The 10,827-nt window shown below is 37.6% G+C and overlaps 2 protein-coding genes across 3 annotated transcripts in view; both read right to left on the bottom strand.

Moving 5' to 3' along the window:
* Window positions 1-197: 197 nt before the first annotated feature.
* The window catches only part of frmd3 (FERM domain containing 3), a 44,417-nt gene continuing 33,787 nt past the window's right edge, over window positions 198-10,827 (bottom strand). For both annotated transcript variants that reach the window (XM_046871432.1, XM_046871434.1), the window contains exon 14: window positions 198-7,436. In XM_046871432.1, the coding sequence (XP_046727388.1) occupies window positions 6,784-7,436 (653 nt within the window). In that variant the 3' untranslated portion in view covers window positions 198-6,783. The remainder of the gene's footprint in view (window positions 7,437-10,827) is intronic.
* On the bottom strand, window positions 7,445-9,717 carry LOC124399996. Its single transcript, XM_046871435.1, has one exon. It carries the CDS (start codon window positions 9,178-9,180, stop codon window positions 8,554-8,556), a length of 627 nt encoding a protein of 208 aa, XP_046727391.1. The 5' UTR covers window positions 9,181-9,717; the 3' UTR covers window positions 7,445-8,553.

The raw sequence follows: 10,827 nt of genomic DNA, 5'->3' as shown, positions 1-10,827 counted from the left end.
TTAGCTAGGTTGTGAGAAATTAACTGTCAAATGTTCAAGTTACTCATAAGCTAGTTGTGAGTAAGCAAGCTACCATTTAAAACAACTGGCATCTATTTAAAGAGACCAATTAAACACAAATGTCATTCCAGAATGTTTAGGGTGGACATCTGTGGTATAACAGGGATACCTATTAAGCAAGCAATAAAACAGTGTAATGCTTCAATTTGGGAATTTTATTGTGGCAATTCTAACATATAAAACAATCCGTAAATGAACATAGAAACAATTGACATTACAAACTTCATAAGGCTTGGAGTCCCAGTGTTCCACAAACTGGGCTTTTTTTTTATATCTTATATTCCCAGAGTTGCATTTGTAGAACTGACCAAATAAAAGACCAAACTAAAAACATGTCAAAGAGTTTTGTTAGCCATGCAAAGAAAAATAAAAACTTTGTCTTTTCAACACATCTTGCAAATCAGGGTAAAACAACTTTTGCTAAAACAAACAAACATAAATATAACCTAATTTGCATATACCAACACAGTAAAGATGTTTTCCAAAGTTGCATATTTTCATTGATCACACTGTGTGATTCATAAATATTCATAAGGGAAAGGTGTTGCTTCACTTGCAAGTCTATTTGTTCGACCTGCATCATTATAACAGTGACACAACAAAAACAAAAGAATAAAATGTCAATGAATAGCAGTTTGGGACACTGAATTGTGCATTTTTAAGCATTTAAAAAAGTTTGAGAAACCAAAATGAATCAGCCGTTTACTTCAACTTTTAGCAAATTCCCATCGAATTTTTAAACAAATGAAATGTTCGGTTTGTGACTTACGAGTTCACTTTACACAACAAGTTAAAAGTTGTGAATATTTAAATATTTTAGAATTTTTAAACAGATGAATATGGTGTGAAACGATAATATGGAATGATACATCTAGCTATATGCAACCTACATTCATCTTCTACAAATTATTATCCTTAATGCATCCTATTCATTTCAAATAAGCAGTGTATTTCATATCTAGCTTCCATATCTATATATTTGGAAAACATTGTTAAAAAAAAGTTGTGTTTAGGCCTCAGGTGCCTACTAGCAAAATATCTTGTAGCCATATGGGTAAGATTTTGGTCATATTATCATTTTTAATAATCTCAGTAAAATCCATCTAGAAGCAGGACAATACCCCCAAACCCTAATTATTTATACAATAATCTGTATGTGGGCCATGAGCCAAATAATACTAATACAAATTATGTGTGGCGCATGTTTGTTTATACACTATATAGACAAAAGTATTAGGGCACCATATGACCCAAACCTGCTCAAGCAGACAAGACAATGCCCCTGTGCAGCTCCAGCTCCATGAACATATGGCTTAGATACATTTTGGAATGAAAGATCTTGAATGGCCCACTAAGGAATTCTGACATCAACCCTACTGAACACCTTTGTGATAAATTGAAATGCTGACTGCACCTCAAGCCTCCTCATCTCACCTACATCAGTTCCTGCCTTGTAGGTTAATGTGCACAAATCAACTAGTGGAACATCTTCCAAGAGGAGTGAAGGTTATTATAAGAGCAAATTTGGACTTAATGTGGAATGGGATGTTCATGAAGTACATATGAATCTTATTCTCAGGTGTCCCCAAACTTTTGTCCATAGAGTGCAGTTCACTCATTTTCATTGGTTATAATATGACTGACTGAAACATCTTTGTCTACACTACAAAAAGCTTTTTAACCAATTTTGTATTTGCTGTCATAAAGCCTTCGTTATTAAAAAAAAAAAGTGTATTTTTTTCCACTAGATAGAACTTTGTGAATATGGAATGTGAATTTGGACTTATGGAAGGGGTGGACATATCAACCAGGAGGTCTTTATTAAGGTGTAGTTGACCAGTGAACCCTATACTTTATCGATCCTTACAATAGAAAACTGTATATGAACTCATGAGTAGCTTTAATAATAATGCATTACATACTCATTCATTGAATTGTTGAATCATCCATATGGCAGCATGGTGCCTTAATTCAGTTCATTTTTGCACATCAAGCAAAATGAGCGACATTTGTGATCTCAGTGGTTGTGTTTCAGAAACTGACAGCTTCCTATCTCTTAGAACATCAGTCTTCTGAGTTGACGTGGAATAGTGCTGAGGGAAAACATCCACTTAGAAGTAGCTCAAATAACCATTCGATGGCTGTTCAAAGAACAACACATTACAACCTCAATGAGCACGAAAAAGCAACTCAGAATGCACAACATGTTGAAAACAAAGGTGTTTTGGCAACAACAGCAGCAAGGTCTGTGTAATGTTGTCAAATAACCCTCCAGCTATTGCAACACCTTATGGTTTACAGAAATTGAAAAAGCTAGCATGGGGAGAACACAAGAGTATTGGCAGAAACATTGGCTAATGACACGCTGACTTCATTGTTGAGGTCGCAAACAAAATGCACTACATTATATAAAGGATTATGTACAAGATATTAAACCACCTTTAACATTTCTTTTTGTCTCTATTAATGTACACAACTAGCAAACTAGCTCGCTACATACACTGCACTGCCCACATATTTTAGCTTTGTCAGATTCCTAAGGCAGGTCTGGAGAGGATTTTCTCAATGGGTTCACTAATGAATTTATGATTTGTCCACCCCTAAATGGAATGAGTGTTTTAGCTACAGAATAACCTCGAGCCCTATGTTATCTAGTTTCAGTGTTCATGAGGTAACACACAAAAGCACAAGTCTAAAATTTACTGCCTACATTTCTACTGCTACTGTTTTTTATTTATTGTGATTTTTTTTTTCTTTTCATTATACAAGAATGAAGAGCAGCAATCATTAGATCATGAACGAACCCAAAACAATGGGATGCATTACCTTCTCAAATCACTTTAGGTTATCCAAAACAAAAAAAACAATGAGACTAGCATCATGTGATCTGAAGATCCTTATATCTTACAAACATCTGTGATCAGAGTGAATCTGATCCGAGTTCGAACCCAAAGCCCAAAAGCTTGCAACATGAGCAATGACAAGATCACGTACAAATGGCATGCACAAGTTCTCGTTCAATGATTATGGTGTTTTTTTTTCTGTTTTTTCTTTTTTACAGTATTTACAGACATGAGCATGCGGTCCACTCTACAGCAATACACAACTAGCAAAACGAAAAGATTCTCAAATGCACGCACGTCTCATGAAAACAAATGATCATCTATGGTCACAGTAATTTATGCTGGAGAACCGATCATTTATACATTTACAATCACAATAAATATGAAGTGATCCGGTTAATGCTCAATGCATTTGTATGTACATTAATAGCATATCCACAACACAGATGAGCTGTAAATGACATAGCAATGAATAAGATACTTATTATGACTCTACGTGTATGAGTGAGTATGTTCATGTTCGCTGCAGTAAAGAATACACTAGGCTGGATGCAGATCCTTAAGTAAGTCTCGTGCGGTCCTGAGAACGCCGTTACACGTCTCGTATACGTGTGATCAAGGGTGATCGCAGTATGACCTCGCCTTTACGTCTTTTAGCCCTTGTGTTACCTTCTCCTCGATTTCCATACCTCTTTAAATAAAGGTGTTTTTGAATATTTTTTTTTCCTTTTTTTTTTTTTTTCTTTTTTTCAGACCTACTGAAATATTCTACTCCTGACTTCTAGAGCAAAATGGATTGAGTGTTTAAGACAGGGTGTTTACTCAGCATGGATGGGAGAGACATATTGCAGGAGTGGACAAATCATTTCCCAGGAAAGCCAGAACAAGCATATTTTAGGTCTGGACTATTTGGGTTATTTATTGTATTTAAATAAAAGCCTCTATTCTTTTCTTTAGAATTATATTTGATGTGCAGCTTGTATGTCTACGTGTAATATGAAGCACAATAGCACGTGTCGAATCCCTGACTGCAAAAATATTCTCAGCAAGTAAAAACATCTTACAGTAGTCCAGTTTGTCTAGCATTTTCTTGTTATATGAAAGAAATAAACCATAAAATATTAAACCCATTATTAGATCATTCTTTTTTACTTCATATGGATGATTTCTAAAAATTACCAAAAAAACATTTTAATACCAAAACGACTAAAAACTGGCTTAAAAATCTTATATTCAGTTTATTGTAATCTTATTAAAAAAAAAAAACATAGTTGATTAGATTCAAGGTATTTCCACTTGCTAAGATGTTTTGCATGTCAGCCAGTCTGATGGTTCGTAGCTTTTATATTTAATGAATCAAGGTACAAGTAAGGTACAAACCCAGCCAACGGATGCTTCATATGAGACACATGAAGTGCATCAGAGTAGCACAATAGGACCAAATTGACCCTCTTCCACATACATGAGCTCTGTTTGGGTAGTGTTGCTGTAAACTGACTGGAAAGAAAAATGCAATTCCATCTCGCTCACTCAGATGGCATGGCAAGTGATATTTGACATTTTTTAATTACTGACTTTGTCAAGGTTGTAAATATGATGTGTTAAATTTCACACTTTGTTAGATGAGAGTCAATATTATATGCAATGAAAAAACTGGCTTGCAATATATAATTACTTTATATCAGCCACCATGTTCCAGCCTAAGCAGTTATAAATGAATTGTTATTAATCAGGTATAATTGCCTGGTGAACGAATCTAAAGAATCTATGATTTGTCCACCCCTGTAGGTAGTCTGATTTAAGCATAATGTTTTGTGATCCATCTCAGAACTGATTCAACATCCTACATACACCCTAAAAGGCATATTTTCTGGCGTTGACCTCTTGCAACCTGATATATAATTTGTCCTTTTACAAACACCCTCTCATTCCTCACCATGCAAAATATCTGCTCATGACATCACATAATCTGACTTTTTTTTTTTCTTGTGCTATTCTTTATAAGAAATAAATCCACAGCGATATGTAATTGTCAGTAAAAAATATTTCGTTTTCTTCCACTGCCCGGCCCGATTAAATATGTTTAAATAAGATGTTAGTTTTTTGTTTTTTTTTGCTGAAAAATTTTGCAGTAAAAGTAAGATTGACATAAAAACGTATAAAATGTTTAAAAACAGATTCGAAATTTTTAGTACAGCTTTCTTGTCCTTACTACACATGAAATATTTAGAGGAGTCAAAATGCTGTAGCTTTAAGGAGCGAAGAAGGGAAGGTTTGTCTCAGGAGCCAAAATTTCCGCTATGAACAAAAGCTGATGATTATTACAGTAACATTAAAGAGAGAACTGAAAAGATCCACAATGAGGATTATCTGAGTTTGCTACAAAATTGTAACTTGATGCATATGAAATGTGCTAATTCATCCTAATATGTTTTTTTTTTTTTTTTACTTGTAGCTACTGGTTTCAATGGAACATCAGATGAGTAGATAACAGGATACTGCCATGCTGGGATGAATTTAATGCATCTGCTCCAACAGATGCACCGATCCAATACTGACTATCAGAATCAGACTGATATTGACCTGGAAATGTTTGAAATTTTATAATCCATTTGTACATAACATCCAAAGCCTGCACAGGACCAGCTTGGTTGCCATGACTATATCAGTTAGAGCTTTCATTTGGAAAACAAGAACATTCTGTTCAAAACCTTCACATGACACCAATAAACTAAACTGAGATTAATCATTAATAACAAGCAAATCCATTTAAATAGTCCTCCAAAATCAACTTTGAATTTCCTGTTTTTTATCCTTTAAACAACATCCTGAAAAATATTACAGAACCTACCAATGCAGTGCTCTCAGTGCTTGGACTTTGAACATACCATTATTACCTTCCTGATTCTTATTTTCCAATAACAGCACATCCCTATTCCTCATATACCACAGCAAGTCAATTATTAAAATTTTTAATTTACAACGAAATTATTTTTTTTATTTTCATTTTTATGCTATACAGCATCTGTGAAACATGCCACTTCCTGTTATCACTATGTTATAGCAGCTACAAACAGTCGTTCCTTCACTAGCTTCTGCTTATTTTGCTTTCTTGAATTGAGCAAGTAAAAATATGAAGCTTGTCATGTAACTGCCAAGCCTTGATGACACTTTAATTCTGACTGAAACAACAAGCTTACACTGGAGACTCCTAAAAATGTTCACTAAATCTTAATTTTCTCATCATAGTAATTGTTACACTCCATTTTTAACCCTTCACTTGGAACAACCGCCACAAATGTGTTTGTAAATAAATGACTTGTTACTGCAGAAACCTATTTGAACCAGATGAACTACTGCTGCTGTATACGGGATCTGACCAATCAGCTGTGAGAATTTAACAGCTCTGTGGGAGAAAGATATGTACACGATCATGACCAGTAAAACTCTACTGGGTTTAGACAAGATCTACTGGGTTTAGACAAGATCTCAAACTATAATCTCAGCAATATCAGTTGTAAGGTGAGAGTTACAGCTCTGATATCAGTATTGGATTGAAAAATGAAGGAATTGGGTTGGTGCATCTCATCCTGAAGCTTCATACACACTGATTAGCTGCATTTTTTGCTACGAATCTATTGTATTCATTCAGCGCTACCACTAAAACTCAGCAACTTGCCTCGACAGCATCTGCAGTTCCTCTAATATACATAGCTTTGCATACAGTTACAGTTGAGGGTGAATCCAGCCTGAAAAAAAAAATAGCACAATGTATGAGAGCAAACCTTCCTTCCTGATCAGTCCATTCCCCTCCCTGTGTCCCAAAAGTTCATCCCTGCTGATGGAGGGCCTTGTAGCCATATACCATTAGAGGTTTGGGTCAGTCTCCCCACAGACGCTCTGTCAGGAGTTCGAATTTGTAGCAGAGCCAGCGGCGCAGTGGGCAATAGTACTCATAGTGGAACTGCTCGAACTCTGGCGTGTCTCGGATGTCCTGTAGGAAGGAAACATCCAAGTCGGACTCCAGCAAGACCAGCAAGAGAAACAGTAGGAGAAGGAGTAGAATCGAAACGACAGCTATGAGCCGGGCAGCGCTGTGGAGGAACACCCGGATCTGTGGCGTGCCACTTGATTGGTTACACAGTGACTGACAGACGGCCTCTTCGGTCAGTTCTCGCTGCCGCTCAGCCCAAAGCTCCGCCTGCATTTCCGGATCAGCGTGGAGTTCCTTCAGCAAGCGACCAGGGCTCTGGAACAGGAAGTCAACACCACCCTGCGTTTCCTCCACTGGTGTGGGCATTACACTTGTACATGGGCTGTATGCTGTATCTGAGATGGCATGAGACCCGTCTTCATCCTCCTCCTCCATCTCCAGCAAGCAACTCTCGTCATCCAGTTCAGTGCCAGGAATAGCTGTTTCTTCCGGTCCTGTCTCTTGGACATAAAACTCTGTCTCCTCTAGCTCAGGTTCTTCTGGCATCATGGATGGCTTCAGTGGGAACAAATGAACCGAGTCTTTCAAAGTCAGTAGGCCTATAGAAGCACAAAAAAATATCAAAAGGATTTACTGTAATGGGGATGAATGCTTTCTTTTATTATACAATCTACCAAAACCCGAGACAAATCTGTACTCTAAGCTATGTAGTCACTAGAACATGGATGAGCACCTGACAAAAGAAAGGAAAGGGGGTCCTTGGTCAAGCAAAGCAATAATGAAATGACATGACAAAACAATTAATTCATCACAAATATCAAAAGTAATTATGTGTAAACTGAGTGTACACATGTACATATAAAAATTTGTCCGATTATTTTTATCTGAAAGAGAATCTAAAAGATGTAACCGCAGACTGTGTGAGTGTTCGAGAGAACAGGGCTTTAGCTTGTACTTCAGCTTGTACTTTTGGGTAACTCCAGTGTAAAAATAGACCCAGCTGTCTGGCCAGTGTGGATTAAGACAAGTCTCCTGACTAAGTCATCAGTGACATCATCACCACTCCAATCTAGTTGTCTATAACACCCTATAGTGGAAAATAGAACGTAAATAGTACTGCTAATTGACACACTCAAATTATCCAAACATCTAAAATAAAAAAATAGCAGAAATACTGCTTTGTGTATATAATAACAATCAAGCAATAATTAGAAAATCATACTTAATTCTAGTACATCTTATGCATTATAGAGCTGAAAGAGCAAATGTAATATAAATCCCAGTAAATGGGGTCATTCTTATTGCAATGTTGCATTACACACAAGGCAAGATCGGAACACAAGAGAACCTGTCACCATGGCGACACAAACCAAGAGAGACATACACATATTTGAACCCCAGTAAGAGGAGGAGAGTCAGCAGTCTGTCGCTGATTGGTGTCATGGCAACAGCCAGAGTCAACAAAGACCAAATGTGTGTGGGCGACTTTCTGCAAGGATGTGCATGGGCCAGTAAAAAAAAGGAACAGATGTTGCACAGCCAGCTTTCAGTAAAGGTTGACATTGGCGTAATTCTTCTGCTTGTTTGCTATCATTTATGAAGTCTAAAGCCTGAGAGAATAATCAAACCTGTGCTAAGCACCAGGGAAACCAATGAAACTTCTCAAATTCATCAGTCCAAACCTCCAAACTTGCATGAGATATCCATTTTTGGATCCTATATAAAATATTTGAATAATGAGCAATATGCTTCCTTACCACTTCCGCCAATTCGTTCCCCATGGTCAAGTAGCCTGACATATACATCCCGACCTGTGTGATTGGCCATGCGCAGCTGCAGGTTATACCGTGTAGTGATCTTCACTTGGCAGCGCAAGGTGTCCATCCACTCTTGGGTTTTTAAAACCTCCTCCACAGCCACACTTTCCTCAAGGACTGTGTCATGAGCCTTCCTCAATTCCACACTGTTCTTATTTACATCCACACTGCCTTTCAAAGCCTCTTCTAGAGTCTGTATCTCTTTCACATCAATATTCTCCTTTACAAAATTGTCTTCACCTGTGTTTAGATGCACACTACATTTTAAAACATTGTCTTGAAACTTGGCCACATCCATGCAACCCTCTGAAACTTTGTGTTGAAACTTGTCCCTGTCCAAACCTCCCCCCAAAATATTGTCCACTTCGGCACCTCCCTTAAGAAACTTGACTTGAAAATTGTTCACCTCCATGCCACCTTCCAGGATCTTGTTTTCAGTTTTGTCCATTTCCATGCCACCCTCTATAGGATTGCCTTGAACCTTGTCCATATTCAAACTAAAATTTAAAACCTTGTTCACCTCCATGCCACCATGCAGGACCTTGTCTTTAACTTTGCCCACATCCACATCATCCCCCTTGTCTTGAAACTTGTTTTTGTCAAATCCACCCTTCAGAATTATAGCTTAGACCTTGACAAAACCCATACTGCGATCCAAAACCTCATCTTGAATCTTGCCCACTTCATTACAGGACTCCAGAACCTCATGGTGAACTAGCAAGCTTTCAAGAACTTGATCTTTGCCCATGTATATGCTGTCCACCAGAAACTTGTCTTGCTCCCTACCAGCGCCCACACCTCTCTCTAGAACCTTATCTGAGCAGTTCAGTCTTCTCTTGTTCCTCTCTAACTGCTGCTCCATTCTGATCCTTTTAAACCCTGAAAGTTTCTGTTGTACTCTGGTCATGTGTTATGCTGGCTACTCCTAACCCTAACCCTACTCCAACTGGGTTTAGTGTGATTATATACTTTCACACACATACACCCACACACCCATTCTACTGAGTGACTGGCCTGACCCCTGCTTGCCACTGAATTGCTGAGATGTTAGCAGTAGATGGGGCATTAGAGACCGGTTCATCCCAAATGCAGGATGGGCTATTTTTACAACATTATCCATGGCACATGGCAGTGCAAATCTCAGAGACTGATTACAGAGATGAGAAACGTTCCAAAGGATTGCTGTAAGACATGTGTATGCCCACAGACAGTAAGAGGCCATAGTAAAGGGGGAAAGCAAATTGTGGAGATGGAGGTAGAATGGGTCAAAACCTATAAATACAGCTATCAAAAGTTATAAAGGTCTCCTGCAAATACCATTTAAGATGATTAGATTATTAGTTGCAAATATTTTATTGAAGATACATAACAAGATAAGCTGACGTGAGCCATTATTCAGCAGGGCAGATGTAGAAGATGGATTCGGAAGCAAATGGGACGAGGACGTTCATTCATCATATGTACTGCTGAAGAAAAGTATTAAATAGAAACTTGTCTTAGTTTCTACATGACTTCCAACTATATACCATAAAGGATTTAAACTGTGGGGGTGGGAATGGAGTGAGAGGTGAAATAGAATACACCAAAAATAAATATTTACCAATCTATCTGCATTTTGCGTTGCAAGGGATGATGGGGTAAGTGAGCCTCTAAGGGAAAAGATTAAACAAATATATATTTAATACTAAAATATGTATGTAAGTCTTGGTAAAGCAAAGACACTTTTTTTTAATGGAATTCATTTACTAGTTTACAAATTATATTCTTAATTACAGAATTAGAGTCCTGATGCATGCATTCTTTTTCTATTACTACAAAAAAAAGATTCAGTGCATCCAGTTGAGCTCGGTTTCCTTGCTGTTTTATTATACTATATGTTGCCAAAGTATACAGTTCTTCCTCTCTAAATTAAGCCAGCAGTGGCAGTTTTATGTTCAACTGGCTCAATGTGAAGCAATTCTTTTGCACTGGTATCTGTGTTGCAACAGCCTGCAGCGAATATGATCTAATATATCAAGCCCAGTAAGCTGCACACACTGCAGAGGCCTTAAGATCCCAGGACATCCCCCTGTGTCCTTTCTCTCTCTCACACTCACACACATACACAAATAAAGTGACATGGTAGGTCTTTGAAAGGCAGCTTGGATTAAACAGCCTATTTTGTAAAGGGACA

This window comes from Silurus meridionalis, chromosome 17 (genome assembly GCF_014805685.1).
Source record: "Silurus meridionalis isolate SWU-2019-XX chromosome 17, ASM1480568v1, whole genome shotgun sequence".
NCBI classification, from domain to species: Eukaryota; Metazoa; Chordata; class Actinopteri; order Siluriformes; family Siluridae; genus Silurus; species Silurus meridionalis.
Note: the sequence above shows the minus strand (reverse complement) of the source record. Positions and strands in the feature narration are given on the sequence as shown.

Bases quoted from the DNA above. Each gene is read 5' to 3' on its own strand.
- LOC124399996 (XM_046871435.1), bottom strand. From the start codon at position 9,180: ATGGAGGTGAACAAGGTTTTAAATTTTAGTTTGAATATGGACAAGGTT.